At 45.0% G+C, this 17855-nt stretch overlaps 1 protein-coding gene across 10 annotated transcripts in view; it reads right to left on the reverse strand.

The window, feature by feature from the left end:
* Window positions 1–464: 464 nt before the first annotated feature.
* Window positions 465–17855, reverse strand: part of birc6 (baculoviral IAP repeat containing 6) — an 84934-nt gene continuing 67543 nt past the window's right edge. For all 10 annotated transcript variants that reach the window (XM_066696541.1, XM_066696539.1, XM_066696536.1 and 7 more), the window contains exons 66-74: window positions 16405–16615; window positions 15124–15269; window positions 13077–13187; window positions 12474–12691; window positions 10823–10984; window positions 9951–10028; window positions 8413–8601; window positions 1496–1630; window positions 465–1274 (exon numbers count right to left, since the gene is read on the reverse strand). In XM_066696541.1, the coding sequence (XP_066552638.1) occupies window positions 1089–1274; window positions 1496–1630; window positions 8413–8601; window positions 9951–10028; window positions 10823–10984; window positions 12474–12691; window positions 13077–13187; window positions 15124–15269; window positions 16405–16615 (1436 nt within the window). In that variant the 3' untranslated portion in view covers window positions 465–1088. The remainder of the gene's footprint in view (window positions 1275–1495; window positions 1631–8412; window positions 8602–9950; window positions 10029–10822; window positions 10985–12473; window positions 12692–13076; window positions 13188–15123; window positions 15270–16404; window positions 16616–17855) is intronic.

The raw sequence follows: 17855 nt of genomic DNA on the forward strand, positions 1-17855 counted from the left end.
CTGAGAAACAAATAAATACTCATTTTTAAGTGTAGCCCGTATCTACAATTCCACAGGTAAAAGCTTTCACAATTTACAGCAAGAGATTTCTGTCCATCGAAATTAAATATTTAATGAGAGAAAACCTCAAAGAGCAAATAACAGTAAATGACATGTTTCTGAGCGTGGTAATGGTCTCTGACTGGTGGTATGCAGTGCAATTTGAGTTATACCATCAAAGAAGGCACAGCAAGAACTGCCATATCACGCCAAGTCAGTTCATTATATACAATCCAATTCCACTCAAGCATCCTGAGATTCATACATCCGCAGAAAGTAAAACAAATTGCATTTATTAAACTTGCATTTAAAACGAGTATAGGCAAAATTAAAATATTCCAACTCTGTAATTACAAGTGTATGTATTCATCAGACATGTAATCCAGCCAGTAAAAAGGTAACAAGTAATCAATCATAGCAATAAAGAATGTCCATTTAGCTTTTATTGAAGTTTACAGGAGTCTGTAGAAATCAAATAAGCAATGTAAATGGGCAACCATAAGATCTCTCCAATTGATGTGTGTGCGTGTGTTTTCTTTTTAGTTTTTTTCTTTTTTTAAATAGTTTCCTTAAAGAAAGACCAATATATTCTTGGTTACAACTGTCCTTGCTCTAACAGTCCAAAATGAAAATTAACATTCAGTAAACATTCTTTTCTAAAGGTAGTTCCCTTATATAATCGGTGATGTCCTCTGTCATTATGTATACATAAACAAGTTTAATAACATACCAATCAGTGGTTATTTCACAATTGAAAAATAAAAGCACAAAAAAAAAAAGTTTACACTCTTTTACAGGTAAATAAAAGATCGTTTGATTTAAACTGTATTTCCTTAAGGGCATAGCATGGGTTCGGGGTCGTTTTGTTTCATTTCGTGTTGGTTTTTGTCGTCTGTTTGTCTGTCGGTTTTGTTTGTTTTTCTTTGCAACTGTTACATAATTAGATTCTTACATACAAATATTGACAAAATTTGGCTTGTGCTTCGAAGCCGTCAAGTCTATTTAATAATAATAGTGATAAGAATGGGGTTGACTCCGGGGTCCGGGGCTCATAGCTTGCCGTCGCCACAGTGGGAGTCCATGCTGCCGCCCGGCTTCTCCGCCTCGTGGCCGGGGGGCTCCTTGGCGGCGCTCAGCAGGGTGGCGCTCTTCTCCGAGAACTCCTCGCCGTCCGGCTCCAGCCCGTCAGGACAGGGCAGCTTGAGCAGCTCCTCGCGCAGCTGGGCCGTGTGTCGCTGCAAAGACACGCGAGAAATGATTGACTTTGCTTTTCCCAGTGCCGTGACTTGCACAGAACACGTGTCTGAGACGGTCCGGACTGTCGGACCCTTCAAAACTGGAGGCACTAATGATTCCCTGCTGAGCAGCTCTGCAGGGAATCGGAAGTGCCTCCAGTTTTGCCTAAACCTTGCTATAGGGGGAACCTTTCCTCTCTCCCACTGTCACCCCTCAGTACCTTGAGTGCGGCCGCGTGATGAGACATGGTCCTGCCCACCCTCTTGTCGCTGCTGTACTGCTGGATGTCGGCGATCCACTCCTCGCACTGCGCCATGATCTCCGCTCTCTTCAGGTAGAAGTGCTTGTGAATCACCTGGAGAGACAAGGTCACAGAAGACATCAGACACAAAGACCCACGGAGACACGGCGGTCCCAGGCCGAGGGGATTCCCCCTCCAGGCCCCCCGGCCAGATGGAGATCAACACGTTACAAGCGGCAATGTGATTCCCACCATGCTCTTGGCAGACAGGGTTTAATAGGGGATAAAATATGACAAAGTGATGCAGTTGGCGCGAGGAGAGTCCGTCTGACTGAAGCCAAGTCTGTCCGCGGCGATATGTAGATTATAACATCTGCAAGAAGCTGTGCATGCGGGGCAGACACATCGCTCAACAGCTGCATATTTGTGACATCCTGCACTATTGGCAGACGCTCCGATTCGTCTGGAGTTTATACTTTGTACACGTTACACGTTTATACACTGGATATTTTTAAGCTTAGCGATGACAGGCGAAGGGAGAATCCAAACAAAGCAGGCTGTGCTAGGGATGTGCCGTTCAGAGGCACAGTCAGCCTGCCCTGCCCTGCCACCAGCACCGAGATTCGAGCGCCACAATCATCACAAGCTCCAAGTTTCCCGTCTCTCAAAGGATTCACAACTAATCTTACTATTAGTATTCACTGCACATTTGAAGCGGCTTGTCCTCTCACTGCCTAGTAGAAGAAATATGTCAGACAATAACGTGGTGATCCAATCTCACGTTAGAAAGTTTCTGGAGGTGGAAGTGAATGTTTTTGTTTTTCCCCTTAGCTAGTTAAAATTCTTTGTGAAAATACCCCAAGAGCCCCCAATCCCCTGGCAGGCCTTGATAAATCTGAAAGATATATTTTATTTAAATACCGAACAGCAGGGGAGAGGATGGTGTTTCTATCTGTACTGGAAAGCATGACAACTTAGATTTTTCTTGTTTGACCTCTGCAGAAGGCAATCGCAACCAGCTTTGAACAAATTTATATAGCAAGAAAGTTTGAGGGTTCTGTTAGTCTTCCTTTATTATTGTTGTTATTATTAATATTTTCCCCTGCAAACGTCTCAGGTTGGGTCTACGTTCCCACGTGAAGACCCCCGCCTCGACAGAGCTGTGATTTATCCCTCTCTCACACCGGTGCTCTGATTACTCTGCCACACAGACGTCAAGCAGGGCCGTGCTCCCGTTGAGGCAGTGACCTGATTAGGCTGCAGCAGAGACACCGCCACGTCTCCATCCACCTGCCACTGAGACGCAGTCCGGCCTCACCTCTCTGTGACGTCACTTTTCTGTGCGCCTTTGCAGCCAGGAGTGACTAATAACTCGGCACCATTTTAAGTCCTGAAATCAGTATTTATGTATCCATTTAATGTATTGCTTTATTTGAATGAGCTCAATTTGAAAACGTAATGGACTCCATGCTTTTCCTGTTCTCCCGGGATGATCCTTTTCAGTGCGTTGTCTTCAATATGAATCATCTCATTTACTCACACTGATCACAGAGACCGCTCGACATGTACAAGAGGTCCCCCCCCGCCACACCACCGAGCGGAGCACGCTCAAACACACCTGATAAACACCGCCTGGGCGGCTCAATATCCTCAGAGGAGGGAAGTCAAGGGCATATATGAATCACTTGTTTGTCATTAACTTTGTTCTTCTTACTTTTGAGAAACATTCAAAGTGGACTACATATACTCCTAACGTTTCCGATGTCATTTCCTAGCCCAGGGGTTGTGTGCTGCTTCTAATATTCAACATAACAACATTATAAGAGCTGTGTCTCATGTATTTATTTATTAAAGTAGGGGGGGTTGCAAGGACATCACATCTGAAGTGCGACTCCTCAATCCAAAAATCAAGATTAATCTGACATTAAATGGTTTCTAAAATTAAACAATTCAATACTGACTGATGCAGCTGAACGCAGCACACGTAAGCCACGTATGTAACATGAAATCCCGGAGCGCTGCGTTTCCTGCGGGGTCAGTGGGCTCTCAGGATAGGTGTGCCGATACCGGGCTTGCCAATAAAATCCACCGTGATTTACGACTTTAATATTTCGGATGCAGAGAAGGCTACAATAACATAACAATAAACTGCAATTAGGTTTCCTTACTTAGATTTATTGTTTTTATGGAATAGACAAAATTGGACCTCCAGGATGAGCCAGGAGACTGAAGTCTAGCAGCTCTTTGTGACACTGATGTCCTGGGGATCAACGCCGTGAAGCTCTAACAAACAGAATAATGTCCCGTAAGGAACACATTCGGAGGCAATGCATCTATATATACAGTGGGGGAAAAAAGTATTTGATCCCCTGCTGATTTTGTACGTTTGCCCACTGACAAAGAAATGATCAGTCTATAATTTTAATGGTAGGTGTATTTTAACAGTGAGAGACAGAATAACAACAAAAAAATCCAGAAAAACGCATTTCAAAAAAGTTATAAATTGATTTGCATGTTAATGAGGGAAATAAGTATTTGATCCCCTATCAATCAGCAAGATTTCTGGCTCCCAGGTGTCTTTTATACAGGTAACGAGCTGAGACTCTCTTAAAGGGACTCTCCTAATCTCAGCTCGTTACCTGTATAAAAGACACCTGTCCACAGAAGCAATCAATCAATCAGATTCCAAACTCTCCACCATGGCCAAGACCAAAGAGCTGTCCAAGGATGTCAGGGACAAGATTGTAGACCTACACAAGGCTGGAATGAGCTACAAGACCATCGCCAAGCAGCTTGGTGAGAAGGTGACAACAGTTGCTGCGATTATTCGCAAATGGAAGAAACACAAAATAACTGTCAGTCTCCCTCGGTCTGGGACTCCATGCAAGATCTCAAGTTTCAATGATCATGAGAACGGTGAGGAATCAGCCCAGAACTACACGGGAGGATCTTGTTAATGATCTCAAGGCAGCTGGGACCATAGTCACCAAGAAAACAATTGGTAACACACTACACCGTGAAGGACTGAAATCCTGCAGCGGCCGCAAGGTCCCCCTGCTCAAGAAAGCACATGTACAGGCCCGTCTGAAGTTTGCCAATGAACATCTGAATGATTCAGAGGAGAACTGGGTGAAAGTGTTGTGGTCAGATGAGACCAAAATCAAGCTCTTTGGCATTAACTCAACTCGCCGTGTTTGGAGGAGGAGGAATGACCCCAAGAACACCATCCCACCGTCAAACATGGAGGTGGAAACATTATGCTTTGGGGGTGTTTTTCTGCTAAGGGGACAGGACAACTGCACCGCATCAAAGGGACGATGGACGGGGCCATGTACCGTCAAATCTTGGGTGAGAACCTCCTTCCCTCAGCCAGGGCATTGAAAATGGGTCGTGGATGGGTATTCCAGCATGACAATGACCCAAAACACACAGCCAAGGCAACAAAGGAGTGGCTCAAGAAGAAGCACATTAAGGTCCTGGAGTGGCCTAGCCAGTCTCCAGACCTTAATCCCATAGAAAATCTGTGGAGGGAGCAGAAGGTTCAAGTTGCCAAACATCAGCCTCGAAACCTTAATGACTTGGAGAGGATCTGCAAAGAGGAGTGGGACAAAATCCCTCCTGAGATGTGTGCAAACCTGGTGGTCAACTACAAGAAACGTCTGACCTCTGTGATTGCCAACAAGGGTTTTGCCACCAAGTACTAAGTCGAAGGGGTCAAATACTTATTTCCCTCATTAACATGCAAATCAATTTATAACTTTTTTGAAATGTGTTTTTCTGGATTTTTTTGTTGTTATTCTGTCTCTCACTGTTAAAATACACCTACCATTAAAATTATAGACTGATCATTTCTTTGTCAGTGGGCAAACGTACAAAATCAGCAGGGGATCAAATACTTTTTTCCCCTCACTGTACACGTTTTACTTGTAGTTGCTTTATTTGCCTTTAATTCCCCAATACACAAATGCAAGGATATCTTGTATGGAAAGGGAAACTAGTGGAGTGATGCATCTATGCAAGCATGACGTGTTTTTATTTGATTGCTTGTAAGTGTGTGCACGTTACACAGCTACAGCTGGCACACACCAGACGAGGATGGTATATCTACTTACCACTGTCACCACAGAAACCCTGGTAGCTATGAAGCATCACATATGACTCCACGCTTTCCCATAGTGCACTGTGACAGAGGAGACCAGGGGCATCCCTTAGTGAAACGGATCTATTATTAACTCCAACGCCCGGGGCTTCGACACTTCACACTGCAGCTGGCCACGGAGCCAGCCATCCATACAAGACGTTTGGTTCGTTTGTTTGTTTGTTTTTCCCCTCTCTCTTTTAAAGACAACTCCTATCAACAGGCATAGAAATAAAAACACAAACGCACTCCAACACATTGGAGCGTCGGGTTCACAGATTAAAAAATGAAAAAGAATAGTGGCAAAATAAAAATCAGTAGCCACCACTCCCAGGAACATGATTTTTAGGTTTATTAAAGGTCAGGGCTTTGATATGAAACACATTGGTCAGGATTTCTGAAGCACTAAAAACTCAAAGAACGATAATCAAACAATGTAAAATAAGTTGGTCTGCTCTGAAAAGGGGGGGGAATCATGATCATTATTTTTATTAAACTCCTTGTGTTGTAGGGGAGTGGAAACGGGAGATTTGACTCTCCCTGCTGTGTGTGCGCGTGTTAAAGATCCGACACCTCATTTAAAAACAGACAGTCACTTTTGACAACAATAATGACGCACAAACGATTATGAGATGAACACCGATGGAGCCGGTAGCCGTACATCTCAGTAACAATGCCATCTCGGTGATGTCAGACCCGAACACTGCAAGGACAGTTGGGAACGAAGCTGGAATGTCACATTAGACTAATTGAATTTCAGGAGAGCGAGAAAGCAATATCTTCGGGCGCTCCTGGAGTACCTGCTGTTTGCAGTTCAAATCTAATCTCTCCGTTCACAAGCAGCTCTTACGTCAGGGGCTCATCATTCTTCACTCAGACCTGTGCTTAAACACAATGCAATCTGCACGCCTATTACCATCAACAAAAAGCAAACGCCTCCTAACTCGCTAACTACTGAAAGAGCACGCACTCCTGTTGGGCCACCCAATAACTGACATCCTGGCTCCCTACCCAGAATGCATCAGAACAGGGCGACGACCGACACACTAAGTAACAAGCAAGAGTGAACCTCCAAACACACTGTTTCCGCTCCAGGGACACAAACGTGTAGTGGACTCATTAGAAAGTACTGTATGGGAGGACTTGGCGAACGCTAGGTAGGGGCGGCAGTGGTTTTTTCAAACGATGTCTGTATTTGGACGTGTCCTTGAAACAGAAAATACTCCATAAAGAAATCTAATAAACGCGAAGCCTGCCACGATATTTCAGTCTCGCTCCCTCTTCAGAAGACTGCTTTTGATCGCTGTGGGAACACTGACTGACTTGCACAAAGCAATGCTTCCTGACCCCTTACTAGAATCCCCTAATGTTTGCTGGAGGCAACGACAGAAAACAGTTGAAATCTTAATACAACCAGGCTTCTTAACTCACTTAGTTCTGATACACTGCCAAAACTATCATGTGGCTCGAGAGGCCCACACGGCCCAATCCACAGCGGAGACGAAGCACAGATACAGAGATGCCTCGTCGCTGTCTGAGTTTCGTTAAATGATGTCTCGCTGAAAATAAATTGCACCTCAAAAGAAGTAAAGTGATTGTCTCTTTCAGGAGAGTTCAGGTGGAGCTGGAAAATGCATTATTGTTTGGCAAAAGCAAGGCACTTGGCAGAATGCAGGCATCTGGGAATGTAATTGCATCTTCTTCCCTTTTCATCCAGATATTTTCCCCCATAACTAATGTTTCAACCCATGCTGGCTTTTAGCCGGTATTGATTAATGAATTAATTTCCTTATCAATTCAATAACAGACCAAGGTTTTTACAGAAATGTTCTCTACAGATACAAGTGTTCCACAGTTTCTGAGAAGCCATTTAACATTGCCATAAGTGTGTGACATGCACTGACTCGTTAAATAGAGACGCGAGATGAAACCAATTACATTTGAAGTACGGAGCCCGCAAAATATCTCCATTGCATCCGAAGCTCTTGTAATACGCTATGCCTGTTCCTTGCAGAGATTGTCATTGTACAGCTGCACAGCAGAGAAATGATCTCAACCACTTCGAGAAGGTTACAGACATCCCCACAGACACGGACATGAGCGGATTCCGCGTGGAAAAACCCACCGGGAGACGCCGCAGTGTCACAGCTCGTACGACGGGCACAAATGATTTGAAAAGTTACAGCTACTTCTGTTCCCTCTTCCCCAAGACAATCCTATTCAATTAAGAGCTCAGACGCACGGGCCTCCAACCACACTTTCAATTACGGTTCCATCAGAGGCAGGTAATGCAGAAGGTTTGGGGGTGAGCATTATCTGGCCTCCTTTGAGTGATTACACCTCTCGGAGACTAACTACACCGGGATTTATCTCGCTCCAGGCGTGTTCCCCATCAGAGTCCGGCTACGTGCCGCCCTCCTCGCGAAAAGCATTACAAATATAGCTCGTTCTCAGGGGCTGGAAAAGTAACTGATCACAATCTGTCTCTACATTATCCGGTGTCAAGGACGAGAGAGAGAGAGAGAGAGAGAGAGAGAGAGAGAGAGAGAGGAAAGATGACTGGATCTGTAAGGATCCTGTCTACCTGGGAACTAATAAACAGACACAGCATGACATGCAAACTTGTTGAATGTTCACACTGATGCGAACATTCAACAAGTCTGCATGTCATGCTGTGTCTGTTTATCAGTAAATTTGCTTTAATTATAATGAAACCGGCCCCTCACCGCCCATCCCACTAAGCCTTGGCACCACGTACCTCTTTGAAGCAGGGGGAAGGGTTGCGCATCTGCTCCAGCATGGCCCACTTGACCGTGGCTTGCCGGATGTTGCCGTCGTACTCCCGGGAACTCTGTGTGCCGCTGGGCGTACCCCGCGACCTCTCGTACCCCGGTTCGTTGAAGTAGGGCTCAGCCACCAGGATTAGAGACTGCACGGACACCAGCACCTAGAGACGGAGGGTGAGGACCACAGAGCGTCAGAGACCATTCACAACAGAATCCCTTCCCCAATTCGGAGATGCATCCCTTATTATTAACGATTAAGTTAATGCTCCGGCAAAGGAGGGGGAAACGGGGAAGAGTGCACGCATCATGTTTTCAATTAACATCTGTGCCCTCGTCAGTGCGATTGCGGTTATCTTTATTATGCAAATCAGATAGAGGGAGGAATGTGTTCGGCCCACTTTGGGAACAACAAGGACGGATGCCTTTGTTTTTCCACTCATTTGGAGGTCTGAGCTCCACCAATGTGCAGTTTCTTTCCCATTGGGATGCAAGAGATGTCAATCCCAGTGGGAAAGGGTCTTGGTTTGACTAGTGATGCCTGCGTGGACTAAAATCATTTCTGTAATCAGATCTTAATATATTTCTTCAACTCAAAGCCCAGACTGGCCTTATCATGTTAATAATTGTGTATGTATAACCATATTTCAGGTACATCTGCATCGACTACAATATTGACCGTCTCTCTTCGGCCTAAGCAAAGGGCTACTCCATGAATCTCCTGCGCATATTTAAAATCAATGTGCACAACACAGCGCACAGTTGCTTTGCTAATCTCCCCCTGTAAAAGCTTATTAAAAGCGAATTGGAACCGAAGGACTGGTAACTGTGCGGCATTCCCATTCCACTTTAATTAAAAGATAATAGGCGCACAATGAGCTAATTGGCTGTGCTGTGAGTTAGAACACACTGCACTTACAAAGCATTACATGATTAATTGAGCCACCCAGCGACTGAGAGCAGCTCTCTTCAGCAGCACGCTATAACACGAGCACTGCGTAGACAGCTCCTATTGTTTCCAGACAGGTTGCGGAATTTCTTCCCTCTCGAACCGCAAGATTTATGGCTATATTACACTGATAAATGTAACCACACCAACAGGCTTTCAGGACGCCGCCGGAGAGAGCCGAGCTCTTAGTCCGAACAGACAGACAACAACAGGGCTTCTACAATTCACACATCACACGTCTGTGGCGGAAAAGTCACACACAGCACTGCTGCTCATGTTAATGAGTGTAAACCTTTCTTCAATTATGACACCCTCTAATTTGTGACATGTGTGCATATATCTAAATAGATGACAAGTCCCTTCCTGCCAAAAGATGCACTTACTTGGTACTGCTCTCTGTATGGCAGCGTATTGGTGGGAGTTTTCTGACTCTAAGACGTACACTGGTATTTTTATTTTCTTATTTCCTGTATATATCCTAGATGCAAATCACTAATTGAGGAACTTCGCAAGAGTTCATTTCCAACCCCCCCCCCCCCCCCAACCCGAGGAAACTAAACTTACTTGTAAAAAGCTTGAGGTCTGAGGGTTCCACTTCTCCTCTGGTCTCCCGTGCCAGGTGTTGAGGATACTTAAACACACCTGGAAATGGTGGAAAAACACATCGTTAATAGGGCATAATGGAGAGCTCCTTATTCTATATGCCCTGAAAGCCTTTCTTCATAAAAAATGTGCCAGTGAGATGAATGATGACACACAGAGATCGCTGTTCTCGTCCCAACAATCATGTGTATGTACTTCACATTAAGACCTTGTACCTGATTACCTCACACGTACATGGCAATACAGGACTTTTGGCAGCTGTCTCTTTCCATTATGAATATAGATGTTCACTGTCAAAGTGCTGCTAATGAACAAAAGCAGATCCAAGAGGCCGGAGGAGCTTCTTTAAACATCCAAATCACTGCACATCTTAAACAAAAGTAATAACATATCATGCTTAACAATGCTTGGTCAACAGACTGCAGCCACTTTACTTGTTGTCCTTCACTGTGATTTATTTAGAAAGTTAAATCCTTGTTGTTTTCACTAGGATCACACCAGCATGGTTTCTGATGGATGTTACCTTACTATACACCCCCCGTGCACATACCAGGCTATGAATAATTTTTCATGAATTATGAAACGGATAAAGTTTTCACAGAAGACAACACAGTAACAGAATCTCCCTTGCCATCATTGGCGTCTCTTGCCCTGCTGTGATTTATTCACTGGCAGCGCAGCTTCTGTAAATCAGTGTCTTGTCCTGAAAAGGCACAAAGCAAGGTCCTCCGGAGTGATGTCATCATTTGCCATGCGAAAGGAAGGATTAATGAGAATCGCCGCCTGGAGAACAAGACCTGCCCAAAGATAGATAGAAAAACGGTGTTACTCACTTTGCCGTCATTGTAAAGATTTGGATTAAAGCGCACGCTGTGACCCCCTGTGGTCTCCAGGTTGACGAGAGGAGGTGAATTCGGGTAGTCTTGAGGGAAGTACACGTCGAACTCAAAACAGCCGTTTGCATAAGGGGTATCTGCAGGGCCCGTGATAAGAACCTGCAACAATACAGCATGAAAACAAAAGGCATTAACACTGCAAATTGTAAATTTCTCTCTGCGCAATTAAAAATGGAGTGGCATTGTCCTTGTATTAAAAGCTTTTCTAATTAACGCGAGGAGATATTTCTTATCGGCCTGCGAATACACTTACATAAACTGTTCTGGAATTAATTTCCTTGAGCGGCACGGTACGAACAGGTCGCAGGTACACGGCACGCTGTCAGAGCGATACTGTAGCTCCCAGGACCGCAGTCAGAGACGAGGGAGTTTAAACCAACATCTGGACTCTCCGCTGTCTTTCCTCAGTCATAATATATGTTCAGACTAATTTGATCAGCAAGTACTCTGCCTGAACCAATGAATATATTGAAAGCTGGTCACAATAACCTTTTATTTTGTTCTTCCTCTCTCATTGTGTACTTTACGGTCCAAAGAAATTATACATTCGGGAAATCAATGTCTGCGCCTGTGGCCCAATGTTAATTTAGTTCCTCAGTCCTGAGCACATGGGCGTGTGAGATACGGGGGGAAGACAGCACACGCCCGAGATATCGACAGGGTGGTGTCTGATGGCTCTCAGAAGCGAGAGACGTGGCGTGGAATCTACGGTGGAGCTGAGCGATGGCATGACAAAGCAGGCCAGGGCATGGGCATGAATATTGAAATCGTCAGACGGGGAAGTAAAACATGGCAGCGAAACGTGACAATTTGCCGCAAGATGTTTAACATGAAAAGGGCAGACATGCAATGAAGGAAATAAGCAGCTCTGTGACCTATCGCTGCGAAAAGCTATACTAAGCGTGGCATAGGTAACCACTTCTAAATCCCAATAACAATTAAGTCTTGGCATTTAGTCTATATTGCTTAAGGGCAACAGTGTCACCGAGACGGTAAGCGTCTTCTGACACCGGAGCACTCACAAGCTCGGCTCATCGAACGCAATCCCAGAGTGCAATGCCCTAAAAAACTCCACGGGAGGTCAGGATACCTGACCAAGGCGAGGAGTTTGCACTGCACAGCCACGGCGACCTGTTGACACTCGGCTTGTCTTTGCCCCTTCGCACGTCCCCACTCAGAGCGGCCTCTCGAGAGTTCAAACGAGGGAACCGAATCCTCAAGTAAGCAGGTCTTCACAGACGCGTGCTTTTGACTCTTATCGGAGAAGACTTGAAGATCATATTTCCCTGCATGCTCTGCGAGTGCTGAACCAGCACGGGACACAACAGCATCTGCAAGCACTTTCTAGGGGCTTACAGTCAGTGCCATGTTCACTGTACAATCTCGACACAAGCTGGGCAACAGACTCAGGACAGCTGTGTGGAGCTGCGCAGTTGTGTTGACACACAGGACGCAACACTTCCAAACAACATGTGCTACCGATGTTGCAAAATAAAAGCACAAACGCTACAGTAAACTGTCCACAGCTTCAGTCCACAAGTTTCTTTTCTTTAACGAAGGGCAGAGCAATTCAGTCTAGGTGCCTTACCTTCATAATATCCAGTCTCTCCTCGTCACACCTGACAAAGACGCTAGAGGAGGAGGAGAGAGGCAGGGAGGTGGAGAGGGTGACTGCCTCCTGTGCCAGGCGGCGGGCGCGGGCAGCACTGTTGGCATCACTGGCATTCTTCACCTGAGACATGTAATGGTAGTTCACTTTGAACACGAGCTTGCCATCCTCATCCTCGGAAACCATTTCAAATGTGTCTGGAAGAGGAGAGAAAGCAGGATTGAAATGTCTCTGCTCGTGGAGGTAATGGACAATGAATCTTCCTTCTTGGCAGCCTGGCATTCCTTAGGTTTTTATTTCAGTTGAAAGAAGTGGCTTTACTTTGTATTTATGCCTAAACAAACCCTTTACAATGCCCATAGTGATTTCTGCCAACGTCTCTGGTTTGCGAAATCAATCGCAACAGATCAAAGTACAGTAATCAATCCAGCGCTAGAATGACATCTGACACAAGTGCGGACGATAGTCTGGTTCGGTTTCAAAGGGGATGCTGTATAGAAAAACATCTTAAGCAATAAAGGATGAAAACAAAAGCCAGCCACGGGAGACTGTGATATCCCCAATCGGTGGCTCTCAGCTTACCGAACTGCAGTTTCTTCATAGCAGCCACATATTTCTCCTCCAGGGAACGCAGGACCGACAGCGGTTTGGGTCTGGTAGACGATTTCTTTGAAGACTCCGCCAGCTTCTTCTCTGTTGGAGAAAACACAAAGACAGAAACAAACCAGAACATTAAAATCTTTAAAAGCAGGCACTGTGACTTGACTTCTTGCAAAAACACCATCTGCTCCTGTGCGGTCAAAATCTGACAAAAGCGTGTTTATTTATTTATTTTTTGCCTGTGAATTAACCGTCCCATCCCCCACCAATTTGAATACAATCTGTGAAATTAGCAAGTGTATACAAAATAAATTTAGCTGGGATGCATCTTGCTGCTCTTTTCACCAGGGTTATCCTTTCACGCTGTCTAGCTATTGCTGTGACCATTAGAGAGGAGGTACTTATTAAATTAGTGGTGCATTTAATTGGTCTATTAGTCGAGTTTGTGGGGCGAGAAGCACATAAAACCAGACATCGATATATTAATATTTCTTGCACAGTATTGACAGGGTTGAATATATTTTACACAATATCATACTAGGTATCAGACACATCAATACCGCTCGCGTCAGCTTGTCTACACTTTAAAGATGAAGTAGTAATGAAGCAGTTAATTAAACGCATCGCTCTACGGGGAATCTGTGGGGGGGGGGAGTTTGTTGTGAATCTACCTACTCTTATCATATAGATTTCTTTATGTGAAGTGACAGCCAATTGATTTGTGGCTTTGGATCAAGACAGCCCTCAACATTTACTTACTCGCCATTGATGGGCTGTGTGTCACGAGCGACGGTAAGGCAAGAGGGCTAATTAATAATGTGTACAGTGCGGATGAAGGAGGGTGAGCCCGTTCAATCAAACATTACGGTCACATCGATAAGCTGCTTTTTATCTCCCTTGAATAATGGGACACCAGGGGTTAGATCGCCACATTTACAGCCCGGGAACCTGGCATTAGACCGAAGCCTTCCGGCGGCGATTCTCAGCCCTACGTTGCATTCCTTTTTCACCTGCCACTTTGTGCAGCCTGGACACTTTTTAAAGCACGATTAGCTGCATGATTCCACGAGGATTTATCTCTTTTGGCTTCATTAGTGTTTATACGAATAAATCTTATGGGTCAGGTTTATTTCAGCACTGAACACACAGAAGAACCGTTTGCTAAACACTTTCTTACTTACTATTGCACCTGCAGCTTAAATCTATATTACTTGTGAAATTAAAGGCAATTTGTGAGACATTATTATAGTAATGCACAAAACATATAGTTCTAAAATCTTACAGTAACATTTGGTCCATTTTAAGTTAAGAAAGTGGTAAGTTTCTTGACCCACTTTGCCTAATATTGCGGTCTTCTGAATAATCTCCAGTCAACAATCTCCTGACCTCAAATGATGAGAGGAGGTGGAGGGTAAAATGACAATATGATTTAAAGTAAAGAACGCTCCAGTCTTCTAGCATGTCAGAATAAATCCCTTCACTGACCTCCTAAAAAGAATAGCTTAATCATACTGAAGAAAAAAAAATAAAGATTCCTGATCAGGGCCTGGAGCACAACGCACTGTGACGCACCTATACCGAATGCAGATCGCTCCGTTGGCAATAGACAGAGCCGGCAGAGGAGACTGGACCGGGAGAGTTCAATACTGTCACTACGGGTTAAGCAGGCATTTTCAGCATTCAGCCTCCAGGTCTGGGGAACTCATTTAAAACTGAAGTTACTCCGACCAATTACTACTCAGAGAAGTCACGAAGGGAGACACGACCCTGTTTAGCAGTGTGTTGAGCGTATGGTTGAAGCCATTTCCCATGGCAGAGACTATTTTGATCCAGTAATTTCATTTTAATAAAGAAGAAAGAGAACCGAACAAATGAGTCCTGCAATAATAAGGATTTTTTATTAACGGGTGCAGCAGGCAAAGTGTCGGCTTCAGGACAAAGCTGTTAGTAGGACGCACAAGGATTACTGAAAGGAAGTAAAACGGGGGACCCACGGCCCGGAGCATGATTTGATCTGTGCGTTCCGTACCTTGGTTGGCCTGTCTCAGGCTGGTGGTGGCGGCGTACACGATCTCCGCGGTCCTCTGGATGTCAGGGACGAGCAGAGTGAGGCCCTCTGGCTCGGGGTCCGACGCCTCAGCCTTCACGACGCCTTTGCTTTTATCTTTTTTGGACCTGTTAGAAAGAGTAAGAGGATCGTTGAAAACAAAAACAAAAACACACCTCATATAAGCGAGCAGGAGGCCATAGCTAGAACCTCAATGGTGTTGGAGTTCAGGCTGTTATTAGGGCTTGAAATGCAGACGTTCATAGCGAAGTTGACCTAGTGTCTAGGGTTGGGTGTCTCAGTCTGACACTACAGCCCAGTATCACCATTCATGACAAAGATATTGATTATAATGAGGCCCTATGAATAACATCCAAGCCAAATTTAAAGACCAATCACAGATCATCAATGGATCATGAGGGATATCTCTGCACAAACTATAATCAGGCCTCTCAGTGAGATGAATAGGGAGCTAAAAGTGCATGACAATCACACAAAATCAGCCCAGGTTGGCACCACAGCAGGTGCACTCACTGTCCAAACCTCCACACGGCGGGCAGGTTCTGGCAAAGGACCGGCGATGCATTACGTCTATAAATTCACACGGTCCACGTAGCGCAATATTTGGATGATATATGGGACAACTGGCAGCCGCGAACCAGCTAATAACATAAACTGTTAATTCTGCTGCTGTCGTCAGATGACATTTCAGCTTCCGCACTTTGCTGCATGAATAATGAATGATGATCTATCCCTGGTGAGGTCTGAAGCTGGCGCTGGCTGCTGCTCTCTCATGCTGGAAATATCAGGACTTAAACCGGATCACGGCGGGTGCTGAACCTGTCTTGATGGACAGGCCAAGGGATATGAACCGTCCGCTTTCTTAAGACCGATAATTCCGGCATCCAGCGAGCGCTCGCATGCATAAAGATTGTCACATGCTATACATCTGCGTTGGATTTATTAATTCTCCACAGGTGGAAAAAACAAAGTGTGAGAATGAACCCATGACACTGTGGGGCTTAGCAACCCCAGGAGCCATGATAGAAATGGCTACCTGTGAATCCTCTACCTCCGTCTGGGATCGGTGGATCACAAAGCAGGTGGGAAGGTCATTCTAGAAGTACCATGAGTAAAACATTATACCTTAAGCTTCAATACGTGTGAATATGCTTAGATTTCATATTTCCAGCTGCACTGAGGGTACAGGTTTGCACGAGGCAGATGTCGGGGGGGCTGTGGGTGTCATCCCGGGCCTCTCACCTGAGCCGGTTGGTGTAGGTGTCCACACAGGTCTTCATCTTGGCCAGCAGCATCCCCACGGAGGTCTGGCTCTCAGAGCGCTCCTCCTCGTCCTCGCCCGGCTCCCCGGACAGCGGCAGCAGCAACGGCACCAGCGAGGTGCAGGTGGAGATGGCCCGGAGAAGCTCCAGGAGGGCACGGTAGAGCGGCACGTGTCTCGCCATGTCCAACACTGCCAAAGGGAGCGACACACAATGCGTTAATAAACATAACGGTCAATGTGAATGACTGGAGTCTAGGATATGTCTTGAAAGGCTGGCATCAACAGCTCTAGTTCTGTTCAGCCGAGTGGAATTGGTTTCCACTGATACAGCTTTGATTTACTTTCCAAATTAATTTATACCACGATACTGCATAATCCATTACTCTCTGAATTATAAACATATAAAAAAGTGCACATGCTTATTCTCATGCCTCATTAAGACACCCTCCCCACCCCCTCAGTAATAAGTTCCTGTTTTATAGCTGTTCAAATAACACATTGCCCCATCCATCCAAGACTTTCTTTCCTTGCTTACACTTAAATTACCCAAGAGTGCATTTTTCTCCTGGCTTTTTTAATATACTGCAATAATTACACCATGAGGTGTATTCTTCTAGCCTTGATTTTGTTATTGTTGCTTTCCAGTCGCACTATGGGTCAGCAGACCCACTGTCCCCCGGGGATCCAGAACTACGTGATCCAGCTGTTCACAGACTCGGTTACCTCAACAACAGATCGTTCAACAGCGCTCAGACTCGCACAAGGTGCTCCCCACTAGGGTGCATCCTCTGTGCTTTCTAACTGAGCACCAGACCAAAGAGCGCCAACCCTCTTGCTGTTTGAATGACAAGACAGGTGTTCAGCTTTGTTTGATGTGAGAGAATTAGATTTCCCAAGAAGATCAGAGAACACAAAAATTGTGAGATTTAAAGCGTGACACTAAAGGATGAGAAAAACTATACAATCTAGAAAAAACATTTTACCTTCCATGTACCAAAACTGAATCAATAAGTGCGAAGTAAGTAAATTAGTTTCATAAAATACTGAGCATTCCTGTTGTACACAAAACAAAATAGTGTATTGCAACAGGAAGACTTCGGTGAACTTTATTACATACACAGGAAATCACATGGCCATGCTGGCTTTGTTGCTCCTCTTTCCTATAACGCAATTTCTTACCAAGTTTTCATCTGAGCGGGAGCAGTGACACTGCAGATCGGACCAATTATGCAATTGTAAATTAGAAAACATCCCCTACAGGGAATGTTCTTCAAATGCAGTTTAAGCCTTTTCTGAACATAGCCAAACCCATGGACATCTCAAAATGCAGTTGCTACCCATGGAGCTGGACACTGTGACAGTCGCGAGCTCAGAAGCAGAAGTTCTGTGAAACGGCTTTGAAAAGCATCTCGGACGCATTCCCATCAAT

This window comes from Amia ocellicauda, chromosome 23 (genome assembly GCF_036373705.1).
Source record: "Amia ocellicauda isolate fAmiCal2 chromosome 23, fAmiCal2.hap1, whole genome shotgun sequence".
Lineage (NCBI taxonomy): Eukaryota > Metazoa > Chordata > Actinopteri > Amiiformes > Amiidae > Amia > Amia ocellicauda.